The sequence below is a fragment of the Lactuca sativa genome, chromosome 9 (genome assembly GCF_002870075.4).
Source record: "Lactuca sativa cultivar Salinas chromosome 9, Lsat_Salinas_v11, whole genome shotgun sequence".
In the NCBI taxonomy this organism is placed as follows: Eukaryota; Viridiplantae; Streptophyta; class Magnoliopsida; order Asterales; family Asteraceae; genus Lactuca; species Lactuca sativa.
In genome coordinates this window covers 66,645,403-66,666,995 of record NC_056631.2, presented here as the reverse complement: position 1 = coordinate 66,666,995, position 21,593 = coordinate 66,645,403, and the positions used below count along the sequence as shown (strand labels likewise).

The 21,593-nt window shown below is 34.7% G+C and overlaps 1 protein-coding gene across 1 annotated transcript; it reads left to right on the top strand.

Annotated features, from left to right (window-relative positions):
- Positions 1–7,119: 7,119 nt before the first annotated feature.
- Positions 7,120–10,964, top strand: LOC111920428 (soluble starch synthase 1, chloroplastic/amyloplastic). The gene is made up of 15 exons (XM_023916014.3): positions 7,120–7,564; positions 7,903–8,264; positions 8,398–8,475; positions 8,571–8,695; positions 8,834–8,915; positions 9,002–9,175; positions 9,277–9,358; positions 9,443–9,534; positions 9,659–9,721; positions 9,791–9,880; positions 9,956–10,080; positions 10,170–10,278; positions 10,383–10,438; positions 10,544–10,583; positions 10,690–10,964. Exons 1-15 carry the CDS (start codon positions 7,309–7,311, stop codon positions 10,846–10,848), a joined length of 1,893 nt encoding a protein of 630 aa, XP_023771782.1. The 5' UTR covers positions 7,120–7,308; the 3' UTR covers positions 10,849–10,964.
- The last annotated feature ends 10,629 nt before the right edge of the window (positions 10,965–21,593 follow it).

The window sequence follows — 21,593 nt, the reverse complement described above, 5'->3', positions numbered from 1 at the left end:
GTGTGAATTTTGACCTTTGACCGTTGACCAAGTTTGACTTTAGGTCAAATAGAGTAACTTGAGTAGTTGATTGAGGTTTGGTCACTGTTTATTATATAAGTGACGTGTAGAGACAATGTTGGGAGCAATGATCCATTCAGCTACCCTTCAGACGTTGGTGTGAGTTTTCCTCACTATACTTGTGGGTCGAAGGCACTAGTGTCGACCCACTACATTATGTATCCTAGTATATAGGATGATGCTATGTCGGTTATATGTTAGATTGGTAAATCTGTATGATTACCTATACTTGTTGGCTATTGGTTATAGTTGTATATGTCGACGTGTTATTGTGTTGTGGGGTTGAGGCGGTCCTGCTTTATTTTGAAGGCCAAGATACTTGGGCGGTCCAGTTGATCCAGTAGGCCTAAGGGAGTGGTCCATCTTATGTTGTAGGCAAGGCAGCGGTCCAACTTATGATGTAGGCTCGGGAGTGGTCCAACAAGTAGCTGAAGGCTCGATGGTGGTCCGGCCTAGTGTTGCAGGCCTAGTTGCATGCATTGTATTACATTGTTGTATGTAGTCCTTTGGGGGAGCTCACTAAGCTTTAACTTACAATTTGATTTTATGTTTCAGGTACATTAAAGGATAGGGGCAAGGTGAAGGCGTGATTGTGTACATCATCCTAGATATTTATTTGACTTATGATTTTGGGATACTCTGATTTATAATTATGGTTTTGGAAACTATGTTTTGTGTGAATTATGGATTTTGTGATGGTTTAAAAATGAATTTTTTCATGATTTTTGGGATCTTACAAATTTAAAGGGATAAACTACAAGTCGTCAATTCCTTTTGTCCCGTATGTGTAAGTGAGAAAAATTGATGGGTTTACTAGGCTCTCCTTGTCTTTAGCCTTCAAAGGATTTAGTGGAGGTTAAGGGATATGATAACTCCACGCGCATGCCTAGCCATGCCATAGACACGAGATGCAATGTTCACAACATGGCACAATTTATGTGCAATTTGGACATCACATTTGTTGTTAGAAGTTGATGAGCTTTTATTTTTAGCACTGTTAGGGTTGGATTAGTTTGACCAACTTTGTCAATGCTGACCACACATTGACTTTGCGGATAAGCTTGCAGAAGGTTATAAAATCCTCTAAATAAGGTGTTGCTTAGAGCAAGACCCCCCGTGCTAGGGTTTGACCAAACCGCATGACATGTGGCATATGATGATAGGGTTGCCGCCACCACTTTTTGTGTTTTTTGGGAGTTTCTTAGGGTTTTTATGACTATAAATACAACTATTATGGAGCTGTATTCCACCCTCAAATTCGATGTCTCCACTTCTCTCTTTATGGATTTAGTAGGCAGGTTGTTATAGATTTTTTTTTTCTTTCGGTTTTCTGGGTATTCTCTATGTGTTTATCATTCTTCCATAGCTATTGGAAAGGACAATAATTTGCATTAAATCCTAGGTTATACATTGAATCTTATGGCCATTAAGTGACATACAAACATGTAAGGACAATAGTTGTTTCGGTTTAGTGGTCAGTAATCCACGATCTTCATATTGGTTTTACTTTGTTTTTTGGTCTAATTTTTTAACTTTTCTATAATTAGATATGATTGTGAATGATCAATTTGATTTCCGGAAGAAACTTGATAATTATACGATAATAATATGATTTATTATTGCGACGATTCAACATATATTTCTCAATATTATTTTCCGTATTGTTTGTTCTAAAATATGACAATTTATGTATGTTATTATTGTAATTTTGTTTTGACTTTTGAAGGATTTTGGAATGATGTGTTGTCTTTCATTAGGTGCAATATTTATTAGGGAGGAGTTTATGGATGAGGAAATGATGGATGCCAAGCCCGGTTATTCGAAACTTCATTTAAAGTATTGCATCTTCATAAAAATAATCCCCATCAACCTTGATTATGAAGTATTATATCTTCAAATCTTGATTATGAAGTGTGTGCAGTAGTGGTGGTGATGGAATCCGGTGAAGGGGAAGATGAGAAGGCATAACAGGTTGAGAAATTACTAGAAAGCAAGCTTGTGATGGAATTGGAATATAAATGAAAACCAAGGGGGTCCAATTATTGGAGATATTTATGCTTTGAATTCATTGAGTTTCTCATTTGATTTATATTTTTGATGTGGATTTATTCGATTGAGATTTTGAGTTTTCATATGGTACTAAATGCATTGATCTACTTATTGCCAAGTATCACTTATCAGCACATTTGTAAAATTTTCGGTGCAAATTCATCCTTGTTTTCAATTTTTGGGTTTGTGTTTATCATGTTCACCACATAAACATGGTTTATATTGATTTCAGGGTTTGTGTTGTAAACTTGTATTTGATTTTTAGGGCGGGTTTTAATAATAATAATAATAATAATAATAATAATAATAATAATAATAACAGTAATTGTATTAATTAATATTAATAATAACATCAAAATTTATTATTAATATTAATTATCACAATAAAGGTTATTATTAACAATATTAAGGTCTAATAATAATATTTAATAAGGTTTAAATTTTTAGGACTAAATAATAACAAACACAATGCTTTTATGATCAGTTTTATAATTAATCCCTTTTAAACATATATGGATTTCGATTCTAGCATAAAACTTTGTTGAATTATAAGAAAATAGACATAGTGAAAAAGGAGGGGTGAGAGTGAAATAAAGTGAGGACTTCATTCTCGTGACATAATAACTTCTCAGTCACATGACGCTTCCATCAAGTCGGCAACCAGGACGGCGTCGTATATGGTCGATTGCAATTTACAAGTACACGGCAAGAGTTTTTTGGACGTCACTTTTAAAATATGAATAAATTACATGAATGGTCCCTATGGTTTGAGATAATTTGTATGTCTAGTCCATAACTTAAATTTTTAACTCAAACTATCCTTATCGTTTGGTTTCGTTGCACATTTGGGCTCTGCTTAGACTTAAAATGACTATATTGCCCTTTTTTATGTTCTTTTCTGATTTTTTATTATTTATATATCGTTAATCTACTAACATAATTATTTGATTAAATTACCACCCACTTAATCCCTCCCCCCTCTGCCACGTCACCTATCTTGTTCGTGTCGCCAAATTACCACCGTCTCTACCTTCTACCACTGAAGAAAAATCCAATGCAACTGGAATAAAACCGGAAATCACATACTCAATTAACTTAATTAAAAAACATACATTGATTTGTAATTAGAATCAAACCCAGAAACCAAGTAATCAAATCTATGGCTAAATAATTAAAACCAATCAAACACATAAATGAAACCCATAAATTTATGTAAATCCGACATCAAAACGACAAATCAAACACTGAAATTAAACTCAAAATTTTATTCAAACTAGAAATTAAAACCACGTATACCGAAGCTTTTAAGAGACCTTATAAAGAAATAAAAGCTTTTTGAAGACCTTGATGTTGGAGATGGTATCATCGGAGACTATGGATTTGATTCATAGGAAGATTGTCTTTTTGTAAACATTGATGTCTTTTTGTATACCGGGAACATGAGATGTGGATTTACGTAGGTTCGATCCAGATGGTAGAGATCACGGGCAAAACACAAGTAACAAAACGGGGGCCGAATCTATATATATATATATATATATATATATATATATATATATATATATATATATATAGCTTTAAATCTTATTACGCATCAATACATATAACTATAGTAATATAAACAATAAAAGGAAGACAATTAAATTACACTTGAATAAAATGTTACCCTTATAAATATAGCCATACGACAAACAAGTCATGGAAAATCTAAAGCCTAAGGTCATACCAACTCTAATCTGACATTGCAGTAACTTTAAAGTGAAATTCTGTATTCATCAAAACATAGCCATACTAAAGCAAATAAATATAAACAACACAAATCTAATCCTAAAAAGCAAAAGGAATATAACCACTAATGGAGAAGAAGAATGCATACAGTCCCAACAACGGTGGGTGGTTGAAGCAAGGCGATAAGAAAGATGAGATAGGGCAGGGTCGTTGCTCTTCGGCTAATAGCATCACTTCTCCGGTGGAAGAGAATATTTCTCTTCTTCCTTGTCTCTCGCTTAGTTTTCTTTTAAAAAGTTGAAGATATTTCCTTCACTCGTGTTGATCATTTGACAATAATGTTGTCATTTTCAAATTTATGCAACTTCTCTTCTTCTATTCTTCCTATTTTATCTCTTTAATTGTAACTGATTGTTACGATTTTATTTTTGTGATATTTAAGAGGGCGAATATATTTAAATGTATTCTTAGATTAATGATTTCAAATTTAATCTACGGAGTTGAGGGGCCAACTATAGTTTTTACCTAAAAATCATGAAGGGCCAACATTATAACAACTATTTTTTTTTTTGGTATTAGAAGGCAAAAAACAGGGGGGCGGGGGGCATGGCCCCTCCTGGATTCGCCCCTGGTAGAGATGGTATCACCAAAGACGTCGATTTCTCAGCATCACCGCAGATGGGTTAGACCGAAATAGTGGGAATTATTTATTTATGTTGAAGGCTCAACAGATTTTCTGATCAGTGGTGGTCGACAAGAAAAAACGATGAAGGCCGAAAATCTAGTGGTCGCCAGAGTATTGTATGGCTTTTCTGGAACAAAGAAGAAAAAGAGCCCAAAAGAAATGGATCAGCGGTTGTGTTTTCTCATCAACAAATCAAATCGACGTGTTCTCGATCGAGGATCACCGGATGTGTCACGAAGAAGGGTCCAACGATGGAAGGTGAAAGGAGACGACATATTTGGTCTCTCCAGTATCCTCGTTTTGGTCTACTGCTTGTGAGAGAGAAATCATCTATTTGTCTACTACTTATGAGAGAGAAAAAAGATTACGGGGAAAAGATGGGTATGTCAAGTATGGTGGGTAAATCATAAATGTGCAAGTATAGATGAGACTTGTATTATTTATTAAAAAATTATTAAATAAATAAGAAACAATTTAAAATGAAAAAAGACAATATAGACCTTTTAGATTTGATAGAGACCAAGCGCACAACAATGCTAAACGAAAAACATAGTTTGAATTAAAAAAACAAATTATGGACCAAACACGTAAATTATCTCAAACCATAGGGACCATTCGTGTAATTTACACTAAAATATTAAAGAAAGAAACTTATGCTCTACAAGTCGACACCTTTAATTTCTTTTAACGAATCGATTATTTTCTATTTGTTTAGAAACCATCAAACTAACTTATTTATATTGTATTTTACTTATGATAATCAAATAAAACCTAAAAGATATATTTTAGGGGTATTAAGTTATTCATCACAACAATCACTTTTAATAATTATCTAAAACAATTTGCATAACATTCTAAATAAAATGCCAAAAATAACAATCTACTTCAAACTTACCGGTTTCAAACCCATAAATATATACATTAGAAGTTTGGAACTTCATATAAATCTCTTTTCTTTGTTTGTTATTCTCTCATCATCTTCCCTACATCACTCATCATTTCTTGCTACAAATTCATCATTTCTTCTTCATCCTTTTAGTTTTTCTTTGCCATTTCAAGAAAAACGTGATCTTATACCATTTCAACGGAAATTTAATATGAAGAACAAGTTCTAAACTCATAAACCCTGGTTCGAAACTCAAGCCAGACACATGAAGAATAAGATGGAAATTCATGAACAAGTTTTGAAATATATATTTTTACCTGTGCTTTTAGTTTCACTAGCCATTAAGTATAAGTAGAATTAATAGAAGTATCAATGTGGATCTAAACTATGATATAATATAAGTTAGATAATGTAGAGTGCACTTATATTTAAGGTGAGTTTGGTCCCGAACACGACGAAAGACGATACTTAAGGGGGTCAAGCCCCTTATGATATAAAAAGCTTGATTAGAGACAAAATATAAGTAAGAAATTAGCAGGTTTTAAGTTTGATCTTTGGTAGCTTATGTTGCAACCAAAGCTAATGGCAACCCAAGCTACCTAGGGGGTGTTTGGCTTAGCTTTTCAAAGCCAAAAGTCCTTTTTGGAAAAGAAAAAAAAGCAAAAGATGTTTGACAAACTACTTTTAGAAGCTACTTTTGAAGTTTTTACATAAGGAAAATGAACTTTTTGGAAAAGTCAAGAAATCCAGACTTTTTGTAACTTTTCCAAAAAGGACTTTTGGTGTTTGAAAAGCTAAGCCAAACACCCCCCTATAGTAACCAAAGCTTTGTGACAGCCCATGTTGCTTGTAGCAACCACACTACCTTACAACTTCTAAGTAGTTCTTACATTCATATAAAGTGGGCATACATTTATTTTCAAAATCATATTTTAACCGCAAAAACCTGATATTTTTTTTTTGTCCAACTTATCCTGATTTAGGATGTATATGAGTTTATATAAATATATTTTGCCACTTTTGGCACCCTATTAAGAATTTAAACATTCATATACTTCCCAATAACATTGTTTTCAATTTTGTGTCCACCTTCTTAAGGATTATTTTAAATTGAAATTCCTGATCATTCATATACATCATTTTTCACACCCCTATTTTTAACACACTTCTCAGCAAAAGGTACTTTTAATCCTTTTTCAAAACTCTAAATAGAATTGGAAATCTAAAGATGATTGTTATTCTTATAAACGTTGTTCAGTTTGTTATTGCTATTTGGAAAAACGGTTATTTTTTTTTTGATATTCTTTATTATTCTATACAATTCTTTATCACAATTTAGAATAATATTGTGATTTTTATCATTTAATGCAACACAATGGATTTGCCATGTGGATCTAACTCTTGGATCATTCTTGGAGTTACTTTTGTCTAAAGAGTTTTTGATATATTGAGTCAAATCTAAGATACATTTTTGAGCAAGTAATTATACTTAATTTATTACAATTTATCCTTATTAGAAATTACCTCAATGAAATTAGATTAAAATTTTAGAATTTATATTATATGATAGATTAGATGATCTCTATTATAGTTAAGGTTTTGCTTATGTTAGCGGTGTTTTAAGAACATAATTTAGCGATTTACTATCAAAAGTCACTCTAATAACTAATAAGATCTCTTTTCGGATTTCGCGCTTTTTATTTAGAGGTCCAAAACCAACTAAAGTAAACCCTCACCTCTTCGACCCCCTCCCCTCCCCTCTCCTCCCTCTCACACACAGTGACACACTTTCTCTGTCACACAAATATCGCTTTTCATTTTCGTCCAGCTTCAAATTCACGATCCTTTACGTCCTCTACTGGGTCTATCTCCTCCTTTTTCCCTTTTCATTTCCCCCGTCATGGAGACTCTGCTCCAATCATGCTCCATTTTCACACCCAAGCCTCCGGTCAGATCGCCTGTTGATAGGCAATTGGCTTTATCTTCTTTTGCTATTAATAAACAGAGGAGTTGTAATGTGAAGTTGAAGGCGATTAGCAGGAGCTCTCAAGAGGGATCTTCTTCTATTGAAGATGTAAGGAAGGATGGCATGCTATTGGGTGCTGACAAGGATGAATCTGGTTCAGTCGTTGGATTTCGTTTAATTCCTCAATCTGGTATATGGTTTCTCACTTCTCGAAATTTGATTCTGAAAATTATGATATACGGTGCATTTTTGTTAATCGCGTACTGTTTTTTATTCGGAAACTCAATTCAGGTAGCAATTTATTCGCCTGATGTTTGAGATTTGAGTTCTTATCATCAGTTTTATTGTTCGGAAGAAAATGCGTTGCACATGCAATGTCAAAATAGTAGAGGAAGTACTCAATTTCAGTAGATTTATTGGAGTTAATTACCAAAACGTATTATAGTTTGAGATATGAAGTTGTTGCTTAAATGCATTAAGATGTAGGCTACTTATTGATGATGACATTGACACTTGCATCATTCTTAGGTGAGACAGAAGTCAGCAACTCTCATGATACCATATCAAATGGTAAAGAGGAAGTGATTGTGGATGATGACTCAGTACAAACAACATCTGCAGAAGTGACATACAACATTGTTTTCGTTACATCTGAAGCAGCACCATACTCTAAAACTGGAGGCTTAGGAGATGTGTGTGGCTCTTTGCCCATTGCACTTGCAGAACGTGGGCATCGAGTAATGGTTGTTTCACCTAGATATTTGAATGGTGGACCTAATGATAAGAAGTTTGCTGGAGCTCTTGATCTTGATTGTCGAGTTAAGGTTTCTTGCTCTGGTGGGGTCCAGGAGGTTGCCTTCTTTCATGAGTATAGAGCAGGTGTTGATTGGGTAAGAAGATTCTACAACTTATGGATTCACTCATTTCTTGTTATCTACTATATCTAACCTCCCACTTATCCCAATTGTTATTGTAAGGATTCAATCTGTCTTTCTGTAACTTATTTGGTGCTTTTCTTTTCAGGTGTTTGTGGACCACCCTTCTTACCATCGTCCTGGAAATCCATATGGTGATGCTTATGGTGCATTTGGTGATAACCAGGTACTGATTGAGGAAGTTATAGTTGACTAATTGACTAAATTGACCAATTTCATATTATCTAACAACAAGAATATTTATTTTTTTCTTTTGAACAGTTTAGGTTCACCTTACTTTGTCATGCAGCATGTGAGGCTCCTTTAGTGCTTCCTTTGGGAGGTTTTACATATGGTGAAAACTGTTTGTTTCTTGCCAATGATTGGCATGCAGGTCTTGTCCCAGTGTATGTGATCAAATCACTCAACATTTGATGGTTTTTGTTTATGTGTATCACTCTTTTCACCTTGCTTATGCTTCTGTTAAAAGTACACCAATTTCTTTTTTTTGCAAATTCTGAAAGTTCACTTGTATTATGATTCAGGCTATTGGCAGCAAAATATCGCCCCTATGGAGTTTACAAGGATGCTAGAAGTATTGTTGTGATACACAATCTTGCACACCAGGTAAGATGTTTTTCATGATTTAGTATTGATAGCTCAACAATGACCATTTTGCCCTTCTGTCTAGAAGTGATGGTTGATTATTGTAGGGAGTTGAGCCTGCATCAACCTACAGTAATTTTGGATTGCCCCCAGAGTGGTATGGAGCATTGGGGTGGGTATTTCCTACTTGGGCAAGAACACATGCTCTTGACACTGGTGAAGCTGTAAATATTCTAAAAGGTGCACTTGTTACTGCTGATCGCATACTCACAGTTAGTGAGGTAATAAAGACGAAATTGCCCTCTTCCAGTAAACTTTCTTGGTAACTTGTCAAATGTAGACATCTTAGGATTGTTTGTGTTTGTTTGTTTGTTTTCATCAGGGGTATTCTTGGGAAATTACAACCCCAGAAGGTGGAAATGGTCTAAACGAGCTTCTTACTAGTCGAAAGATTGTGGTGAATGGTATGTAGTTTGCCATGATGCTTTAAAGTTTAAATTGCTTGTTTCCAAATTTACCCTTGTTTATCACTCTATATGGTTTTGCAGGAATCACAAATGGAATTGATCTAACGGAATGGAATCCGTCTTCTGATGTGCACATCCCTTCTCATTACTCCCTTGAGGACCTTTCCGGAAAAGTAATTATCTTTTCTTTTTCTTTTTTCTTTTTTTTACTTTTATATATAAATAACACATGGAAATATAGTTAAGAACATACTTAGTTTTATGGTCAACTCAAGAATCTGTTTATTATATGCACAGATTGAATGCAAGATTGCTCTACAAAAGGAATTAGGTCTTCCAATTCGACCAGATTGCCCAATGGTAAAATTACATAAATACCCTTTTTGGATTTTAGTAAAAACAATACCACTCACTGAACTTTTATAACAGATTGGATTTATTGGGAGATTGGACTATCAGAAGGGTATTGACATAATTCTCTCAGGAACTCCAGACTTGTTGCAAGATGATGTCCAATTTGTAAGTAACCTACTTAAAACCCTAAAAAACCCTAAACCCTAAACCCTAATTACTAAAAAATTGAATCTTTTTTAGGTAATGCTTGGATCAGGAGAAAAACAGTATGAAGACTGGATGAGAGCCACAGAAGCAACATTCAAAGATAAGTTCCGTGGATGGGTCGGATTCAATGTCCCCATATCTCACCGGATAACAGCAGGGTAAATTAGTAATTTACACACAGTTTATCTTTAATGAGGGTAGAGTTAATTAAGCTCACATTGTTGTTAATGTTACTCAACACATGCAGATGTGATATTCTATTAATGCCCTCAAGATTCGAGCCATGTGGTCTAAATCAACTGTATGCAATGAGATATGGAACTGTTCCTGTAGTCCATGCAACTGGAGGACTAGGAGTGAGTTAAAAATAAAGATTTTCTTTTCTTTTTTTATTTTATATAATATATATTTTCATTTTTTTTATAAAAATGGGAATAAGTAAAGACTTTATGTTATCCAGGACACTGTGAAGACTTTTAATCCATTTGCTGATGAAGGCAGAGGTGAAGGTACCGGGTATGTATTTGGTCAAACCTGGTCAAAATGATGATGACACAATTTAAAGAAAATAAAAATTGTGTTTATGTAATATAAATATATAATTCTAAATTGTGTTAACAGGTGGGGGTTTAAACCTTTGACAAGAGAAAGCATGTTGGATGTAAGTTACATTCAACTCAAACACTATTGACATTTAAAAAAAAAAAACATAATAGTTTTATGAAGTTTAAAATTTATAAAAAAAAAAATGGTGTGAAATTTTGTAGGCATTGCGGATTGCTATAGAGACATACAGGAAACACAAGAGCTCTTGGAGAGGATTAATGAAGAGAGGAATGGAAAGGGATTCCTCATGGAATAACGCTGCAGTTAAATATGAGCAAGTTTTCAAATGGGCTTTTATTGATCCTCCTTATGTTTCATGATCACTAAATTAAATTATAACATATGGTTAGAGTGTATTTATTATATATATTAAGGAAATAGGCTGTAATAAGATTCTTATGAACAGTAATTTTGAGGAATATATACATTTTTCTTACATGTGTGTCTCAACAATTTGTTTATTGTTTGTCATTGGTGTTGATGGATTCTTATTTACAATAAATGCATGTAGATTGAAATGTATGATGATTGAAATGTAATGATAACTTGTTTAAATTAAGAAGTAGAATGCAAGAAACGCATATTATGGATGTCATTACATCTATATACCAAAGTACAATACTTAACATTGTTGCGAATTCAACTATACCATGCTCTTTGTGAATGACATAATCTATTAATCTTAATCCAATTCAAAGAATCAAGTTTAACATCATTTATTAAAAAATGACATGCTTCATTGAGATCAATTTATAAAAAGCAAATTGTACTTCAATGTTGTGATCTCCCATAATTCTCATTAACAATTATGCTATTGTATCCGTTAAACCATCGTATAATTTTTATCCATTCATGCTTTGTAGACACTTGGCAAAATTTATGAATCGAACACTAATAATAACTTAAAATATGTCATATTGTAAGTAAACGTGTTTATCCAACTCAATCTAACATAATCTACACTTGATTCTTACATAAAGTAACTTCAGTCATCAAATTACACCATTCAAGCTTCATTCTTCATGTTCTAGTAATAAGTACATATTGATAATGCTCGACCTGGCATTATCCAACTTAAATGGCATCATACAAGTCCAATATCAAAACTAGTTTCATAAGCATGCCCCAAATTCATCATCTTCATCAAAGAAATGAAAGATTAAGGATATATACCTTTCAAGTTTGATCCAATCTTTGTGATGTTTAAACTTGTCCTCATTTTATTTCCTCTTGATTCGACCCAAAATTCATAAAAACTCATACTTTTCGCACCTTTGTCTTACACGTTATCTTGGGAGAAAATAATAAAAAATGAGTTTATTAGACTTGAAGGTGTGAGTTGACGAAGAGGGCGGGGGGTGTAGAAGTGTTCCCACTGATCTAAAATTATATATATATATATATATATATATATATATATATATATATATATATATATATATATATATATATATATATATATAAAATGTTTTTTTGAATAATTGATAATATATATTATTTGTTGAGGTGATACTTTTGGAAGAGTATTGTTATTGCATGGTGTGAGATGTAATTGCATAGTTGATGTAACACAATTGAAAGATGAGTGACATTGCAGTGATGTGGAAGACCTAACAAATAACAAAAATAAAAAAGCCCCTCTAAAATTACTGAAAACAACCTCAAAATATTTGTTTTTTTGTTGAAATAACCCTTTAGACATCATTTTTTTTTTTGTTGAAAATGCTTAATTTTGTACCATTTTTTGCCTAAAAATTCTCAAATTTTCAGAATTTTTTTAATACTCGTATTTTTGTTTAATCTTTTGTGTACGACGGACCCCGTTGATCTTCGTTCTTGATCCACCACCGATTAATATGTTTGAAAGTTTAGTTTATGTGTAACAAAAAGTTATATTGGCTAGATTCGATTATAATTTTAACTGCTAGTGCCTGAATGATGTAAATTCATGGATCCACCACTCGGCAACACCTACTGTTTGACATGTAAGCCACATCCACACCACCCCCACCATGCGGTTCGAACCGCGGTCAAGCCAAGAGCAACACATTTTGGCCGCACCTCCTCCTCCTCCTCCCCCTTTCTCTATTTTTTAATTCAATTTTTTATATTAAAATAAAAGTTTTCCTTATATACCTCTTTTATATATATATATATATATATATATATATATATATATATATATATATATATATATATATATATATATATATATATATATATATATATATATATATATATATATATATATATATATATATATATATATATATATATATATATCTGTGTGTGTGTCTTCTTTTTATGCTTTTTGTGTTTTTAAGTTTTTAAAATCTTATAACTATATTATGTATTTCTTTTATTTCAATTGATGAATTTTTAAGTTTTTATTTAATTTAATTGTTCAAAAAAAAAAAACTAGTATGGCATGTCATGGTTCCTATACATAGTGTATGGCAAAGTGAAAGATGATGGGTTTTAAGCTCAACAACATTCATATGTGATCATGCAACCCTAATTGTTTTAGATCTAAGTTTTCTCTAGTTATACATGCAAATAGAAGTTCCAAAGCAATAACCCTAATACTAGCATACAATTTTCGAAATCAATATGAAAACTAGGGTTTGAATGTTACCTTGTTTGTTATCTAGTAATAACAAGTATTCCTTGGTGATCTTGACTCTTGAAAGCTCAAGTGCCTCAAGTGTTACACCTCTATTAGAGTCACAAACACCAATAGCAAAGGATGAGTGAGAGAGAGGGAGAGGGTAGAACACTATAATTTTTGGCTAGGGTTTCTCTTAGAATGCATAGCCGAAAATCACATGTCAAGGGGTTTTTTATATAGCTTAAGCCTTAAGCAGTCCATGGACCTCCTTCCTAGAAGCCTTAGGCGAAATTCTATAGGGCATCCTATAGAATTCGTCCACTCCATGTAAAAGAGTCCATCAGCCCAACTTTGCAACTATCATTGATTTGCAAAACCAGTCCCCCTACTTTCAATCAGCTCATTTAATTCCAAAATTAATTCCAAATTAATTTATGATTAATACTATTTAAATAATATGATTTCTAATTAATATATTATACTTATAATATATTAATAAATCATTTATTAACCTCTTTCTCCAAAAGTCATCCTGTCAAGTTGCTATGGTGAAGGCAACCTAAAAGGACCATGCTACTATCAAATCAAATACATACCAATTATAGTTACGGGCTTAGACACCTAATTCAACAAAAGACCCCAACACTAAAATTACCATAAAGCCAAATACTACATGTGTATTCATAATTATAATTCATATTAGTGGTCTAAATTCAAAAGCATGGATTCAAACCAACTAACATGGTTTTTACAAAGTTTCATAACTAGTTGTATAAATACATAACTACCCATGAATTTATAATACATATACATATATGTATCGCAGGTACAAAACTAGTAGTGTCAACTACTCTAAGTCCTCCAACAAAGCCTATCTACTTTGGATGCTTATCGTTTAAAATAGTTAGACACTGAGAGGGATAAGCGGGCGTTGCTTAGTGAGTTCAAAAATAGATACAATATAATGCTACGCCATATACATAACAATATGATAGGAAAAAAAGAAACAAAGGACAACAAAGGCTTATATGGGTATCAAATGAAGGGCTTTCTAGATCAATCAACAATTAGATTCAAGGGATTACAATCAATGAGACAAAATAATTTAGGATCATAAAAATCATAAATTCCAGCCCAAGTGACACATAGAACACAATTCCTTTTTATCATGTTGCTAGAATATACAGGCTTTCAACCCTACCTAGCCCGAAGCCAATACCAAAGTGATACGAGTCATGCTCTACATGGCTAAAGGCACAAAGCCAATACCAAAGTGATACGAGTTATGCTCTACATGGCTAAAGGAATCAAAATCCAATATTAAGTAATAACCACTTAGATAAATAACACAAGAAAGCACATTACACATATAACACATAACATACAATTGTCCCTATATTAAACTCACTGTGTTGTAACCAAATGCTGCGATAGAATTCTGAAGAAATTACACCATCCCCAGGCCTTTAAAACCTTCAATTATACCCCTGGAGTTTATATTTCAAATTTCATAAGCAATTAATCAACTAATCTCAAGTTATGTTGTTTTCAGTTTAGAAATTTTAGTTTTTGTTCTTTGTATAGCTGTCACTTGCAGACTTGTTTTCCCCTTCTTGAATATCAAAATAACTAATAAATTCCAAATATTATCAAAATATACTCTTATATCTTTCTAATGCTATCAACCTCACATTTTTATGTTTTTTTTTCTATAATTTACTATGAATTTTACAGCACGACATCCCAAAGTTGTCAAAATGTCTCAAAGCTTTCAAAATCCAGCCTTACTGTACTGAACATATAGGGCTTGTTTGATAAGCCTCTTATTGGGTCCAATAAGAGGTAATATGTTACTCGGTCCAGTTACGTTGTTTTTTTTACACAATTCATAGATCTGACCGAGTCAATTATCTTACCGAGTCCTCACAAAATTATAGCTGACTGAAAATCTTCCTTTCAATGCCCTTTCCCCTAAACTGTGACAACCGTCAATTTATGGTCAAGTCAAAGTCAACAAGTCAAACCGGTCGAATCAATTAACCCTTGGGTACTAGGGCTTACGTTAGGCAATTACTATACAACTCGCTATGCTAATGAGAAATCATCAATTGAAAAGTTCGTATATCTAGATTTCATTAACCTAAAACTGCATTAAGTAATCAACCAAACCGATAAAACAATGTTGCATACTCATCGGGAGTGTGTAGGACACTAAAACATGGCTTAACAGGGATTACGGACCTTGCATTGCGAAGCCGGATGCTCAAAAAAGTCATAAATGGAACCTCTCTAAATCTCTTTCACTCTATCTCTCTCTATCCGAAATCTCTCCCAAATCTCTCTCAAAAGTTCCCGTAACTTTTCCTAATCATTTGGGCCATCCCGGCCCTTAACCGGGTCAAAAACGGCTTGAAAAGGGGTAAAAACGGGTAAAATACCCTAAAAGACCCGAAACCTACCTTATAGGGCCGAAGCCTCTTAGGGCCGAACCCTCTTGGACCGAAAGCACCTGAGAACCGAACACTGCTGAGGACCGAACCGAGAACATGACCCGAACCCGAAGGTCCTTTCGGGCCCGAACCTCGCAACCAGGGACCGAACCCTTTGGTCCATTTCGCCTTCGCCTCTTCAGCCTTTGCTTCCTTCAGCAGTCGAACCGAACCCTCGCAGGTTCGGCTCCCTTTTTCGGTTTTCGACTACTACTTCATTTTAAGCTCGTTTTTTCATCGTTTTAACGCGGGATTTTCACCCGAAACTTTATTTTAACAATTAAAGCCCATAAATCATTAATTCCCACGTTTTTAATACAAATATTATCCAAGAAATTAGTGGGTGAAGTACAAAAAGGTGGAGTGTTGACTTATCTTTGATATATGACACAAGCAACCACCACACCCACTCCATGACTAACCCACACACCTCCCCACCATACCTTGTCACTTCCTTGTACTTTTTCCCTCTCTCACAAGTTATTCCCACGTTCTTAGAGCTGGACACTCATCCTCTCTCCTCATTCTCACTCACTTGCTCTCATTTCACCAAAGATCAAACTCAACTTTTCTCTCTAACTTTCTCCCTCAGTTTCGGGATTTCAAGGCTGATCATCAAGCTTTATTACACTCTTGGTAATTATAATTCATCCTCCTTGTGATAATTACACTTCATTCTACTCCAATCATAGATTGCTTACACAAATTCCATCACTTTGGTGTTAGATTCTCGAAAATCTTCTAGGCATCTTCAAGTGTTCTTGAGTTGAACACTTCTCATCTCCAACACTCATCTACTGAAACCATTTAAGGTGGGTTCATACCCATACATTTTCATGTTTTCTTAAGTTTTCAGGGGGGGGGGGGGGGGAATACAAGTTAAAACACCAAGAACACAACTAAAATTTTTCAACAGCTTTCATCAAGAAAGATTAACTCCATTCATGGACTATTTTGGTCAACTTAAACATTTTAGTTTTCAAAACTGTGTTAGATGAAAATAGTTCAGATTTATACCTTTAAAATGACTACTTGCAAATCTCCATACGATTTTTCTATGATTTATGGTTATTTTTACAAAACAGCCTATCATTTCAAGAACAAATCCGGACCAGTCTGTGAATATGGATATTTTCACACAAGTTAGAGAGCACTAAAAATCATAATAAAATTTATGAACAAACTAGATTCATTTTCCCAACTCTCAGAATTTTCGGATTCTGATTTGGACCTTTAATGATTTTTTTATGAATTTTCTAAAAACAGAATAGAAATGGTAATACTAGAAAAATGTTTTCAATTTCATTTTCACCTTGTAACTTGTTGAGCAAGGTGTGTACCTTCATGTGATGATATGTTATTACCATATATGTCATTTTGTATTGTTATACAGACATACATCAGAAAACAAATGGATTCTTACCTTCATAAGTATGGTAAATATATAAATGGTATTACTAGGTTATATCCATTGAAATACAAACATTGGTAAACTATGACAAGTATAGTTTATGATCACTACCCCAACAACTATTTGATAAACTATAATAGGTATAGTTTATGATTCATTTACATAACAAACACATTACTAAAGGTATTACATATACAAAAGGGTTACTACCACTACGAATAATTATGATAAATTATAATAAGTATAGTTAAGTCTATTATACCCCCACAACGAATACGCTAATTATAATCGGTACAGTTAGGGCGTATATACATTACAAACAATGTGATAAACTATAATAGGTATAGTTTATGTTTCATCTACACTATGAACTTATTACAAGAAGGGATTCACTATCACCACCACTTTTGATAAGCTATAATATGCATAGTTCATGTTCACTACCACTATCGCTATTTGATGAACTGTGATATGTCTAGTTTATGTTCACCAGCACCACTACTTTTGATAAGCTATAATATGCATAGTTCATGTTCACTACCACTATCGCTATTTGATGAACTGTGATATGTATAGTTTATGTTCACCATCACCACCACTTTTGATAAGCTATAATATGCATAGTTCATGTTCACTACCACTATCGCTATTTGATGAACTGTGATATGTATAGTTTATGTTCACCATCACCACAACTTTTGATAAGCTATAATATGCATAGTTCATGTTCACTACCACTATCGCTATTTGATGAAATGTGTTATGTATAGTTTATGTTCACCATCACCATTACATTTGATAAACTATAATATGCATAGTTCATGTTCACTACCAATATCATTATTCGATGAACTATGATATGTATAGTTTATGTTCACAGCCACTACTACTATTTCGTACACTACACTAGGATTTGGTTTCGGTCTTTGGTTTTAAGACTACATTCTATCTAGAATTGTTAGTTTTCAGCTATAATTTCTAAGTGTATATGCTAGAGTTATATAGAATCTAGTTGTGATTGACTTAGAATTGGTGGGTCCGCCTTATTTCCTGTTCCTTGTTTGGTTGTGGGCCTAGGGCAGACCCATTACATTGAATGTTTTATCTAACTTTAATTTTATATAACTTATATATATATTTGGAGATTATAGAAGGAAACTATAGGGAATTCTAGGATGCACTATTTCATAACATAGAAACTTTCAATTCACTCTTTAAGGAAAATATCAGATTTTTCTGGAGCAACTTAATTGCTTTTACAAGGAAAATAGTTTATTTCTCAATTAAAACTCTTATGAACTCACCAACCTTTGTGTTGACACTTTTTCAAACAACTTTTATTCTCAGGAAATTACTAAATAGGTAATCAACTGCTTTCGAGGACGGGACGCTAAGGCGATAAATTCAAAACTTATTTTGTCATCATGATGTAATTGATTTTGAAACATGTAAACTTACTCTATGATGTAACTCTTTCAATTATATTGATGATGGTTGTGTTTGCTTTCTTTACTATTATACTCGTTGTTATGATACTATACATGAAGTCATCCACCCTCGAACGTTTCCGCCGTTCTGGTTTGGGGGTGTGACAGATTGGTATTAGAGCATTGTTTATAGTGAACTAAGTATATCGAACCATATAAGATATACAAACTATAAATACATTGGGACTGAAAGTCTCTGATTTAACATTTTCCAAATAACTATACTTTTAAAAACAAATAGTTCCTCGTTAAAAAGTATGAGCACGTGCATACACACTAGGGTCAGTATCATGGTGGGATGGGACAAAAGTGGTGATTGTTGAACAATACGAGTAGGATTGGGGGTGGATAGTCAGGTATGGGAATGACATAGCCTGATCAACTATGTCTCACCTAGAAGTGATTTGCATATGCCCAGGAATGGTCGTGGTGTTGCAAAAGGATTAGACGTCTATTAACTATCTCTTCTACCCCTGTTCTTGCACGAACAACATGGAGGGAACCCAACTACCAAGAGACCTCTATTCTCCTAACTGGGACGATGGTGGCCAGAACAAAGAAAATCCTGAAGAGGATCCTAAAGAAGTAATAGGCGAAGGGACCGAAGATGATCCAGAAGAGAATCCAAAGAAAGCGAAACCAAATGAAGACGAAGACAAAGGGGAAATAGGAGAAGACTCTGACGAAGAGCCCGAAGTCTGCAACACACCCTCCAGTGTACCCCACCCCGACGAAACCTCCATGGTCAGACACCTCGATGAGCCGTAGATTTAAATCGATGGAGTCTGAGACAAGGTCAAACACCCTTTATGCAGTATGGAAAGAGGCTTCTACAACCTCAATGGAGGAGGATCAGTAAACAAGGCCCTCTTTGTCATAGTATACCGCATCGCTTACCATAGGATACAAACATGAGCATCGGTCAGCCGAATCATGAAGGTAGGCACTACCACCAGGATCACCACAACTTGCCTTCGTCACCGGGATGGAGGCCATGAACAAATCAGGAGCCACGTTCAAACTTTCAGAGAGAAGTAACCGCGACTCGAGCCGATACTAAAGAGTATCATGGACGTCAAGCAACGTTAGAGAAAACGCGTAATAAAGACAGATTATCGAATGACAGAAACCAGGACAGAGGTTAGAGCAATGTAGACTTTCATGTCTTTACTCTATGACCCACAGAGCATCACCCGCCACAAGTAGGGTGTATGCTACTGACATATCGGTATAAAATTGGACTACTAGCATGCGTCTAATGACTACCCCTATATATTTATAGAGACATTCGAATCCTTCAAAATCCGGAGACTACACTATTCAAGGGAATCATGGCACTGTCAAAAATTTTCTTACATTAATGAGATGTAGACCTATTATAAGGTCAAGTTTTCCCGAACCCTATACACTAAATTTTATTAAAGAAATTGACACGTATTAAAATTCATTGGGAATTTTCCATGTATTTCATAACTCAGCATTACAAACAAATTGCTTATAGTAACTCTAGGATTACTTAATGTATACCTCAAGGTTATGTATGATTAAGAGACGATTGACTTAGAAATGGTGAGTCCGCCTTGGGTCCTGTTCCTTGTTTGGTTGTGGGCCTAGGGCAGACTCATTAAGTTCAACGACCCATTGGACCTTAATTATACAAAACTGGTATACATCGAGTGATCTTAGGAGTGGATCAGGCATGGAACAAATCACTAGATTTCATTCGAGTCACTACCACTAAATTCATAAGTTAATTTAGATGAACTTTCACTATGAATTGCATACAAGATACTTTTAAGTCGGAATATAATACAGAAAAGCTTAGTACAATAACATCCGACTTGTCACTACTATTAGAGACTTACCGTCTGTTCATCTTTACAAACTTATGACATAACTATACCGCCAAAGAAAAAGTCCAGACCTTCCAGCAGCGCAGCACCACCAGCACCTCCGCCACCACCTCCACAGTTTGATTCTGCAATGTTCCAAGCTGCAGTAACCGCAGCCGTAGCTGCCGCAATGTCGCAAATTGGTACGAATGGTACCGGTGGTGCTGGATCTGGTGCCACAAACTCTAACCATGGGGACAGTACGGGGCGTACGAGGGAATGTTCCTATAAGGACTTCATCAATAGCAAATCGGATTCTTTCAATGGAAGTGGGGGCGTTATCACTCTGATGCAATGGTTCGAGAAGACAGAATCAGTCTTCAAGGTCTGTGCATGTCCCGAAGCAAGCAAGGTCAAATTTGCAGCTTGCACTATCTCTGGTCGAGCCCTTACTTGGTGGAAAAGCCACGTTAAGTCACTGACGCTTGTAGTGGCTAACTCGTTAAGCTGGAAAGACTTAAAGACATTGATGCTGAAAGAGTACTGCCCAAGGGGTGAAGTACAAAAACTAGAGCAAGAACTGTGGAATCTCAAGATGACAGGCTCTGACCTTGCAACTTACAACGACCGATTCTGTGATCTAGCACTCCTTTGTCCCGCGATGGTCACTCCTGAGGAAAAGAAGGTGGAACGATACCTTTAGGGATTGTCTCCCCAAATCCAAGATAGCGTGTTAGCCTCGAGACCAACTACCTTTGATAGTGTCAAGGAGTTAGCACAACAACTCATCGACCATAGGGCCAGCCATGGCACTATGACAACCACCCCTAAGTAATATGGCAAGGGAAACTATAAAAGAAAGTCTTGGGACAACGAGAAGAATCAATCAGCCCAAGACCCCACCAATAAGCAGCAGATCGTCTCTGTTCATGCTGCCACAACCCGTGCCCTCCCACACCCATAAATCTATATGCTGGAACCCTTCCAAAATGTAACAAGTGTAGCTTCCATCACACTGGGGCTTGCAGAGAATTGCATTGCATGAATTGCAACAGGAAGTGACACACTACCCGTTTCAGTAAGGCACCGGTACGACCCATCAACCAGTTCCCCGGTGTTAGAGCAAACCCAACTTGTTACGAGTGTGGTGAAACGGGACACTTTAAGAGAGTAATGAGGTTATAGTTGTGGTAATCATCTTGTTTGCTATTGGTGATGCACTGATGGGTGGTATTCAT

Excerpts from the sequence above, each read along its gene's own strand:
- LOC111920428 (XM_023916014.3), top strand. The coding sequence starts at position 7,309 with ATGGAGACTCTGCTCCAATCATGCTCCATTTTCACACCCAAGCCTCCG. Across the intron at positions 8,265-8,397 it reads ATAGAGCAGGTGTTGATTGG|GTGTTTGTGGACCACCCTTC; the intron begins GTAAGAAGATTC and ends TTTTCTTTTCAG. Across the intron at positions 9,176-9,276 it reads GCATACTCACAGTTAGTGAG|GGGTATTCTTGGGAAATTAC; the intron begins GTAATAAAGACG and ends TGTTTTCATCAG.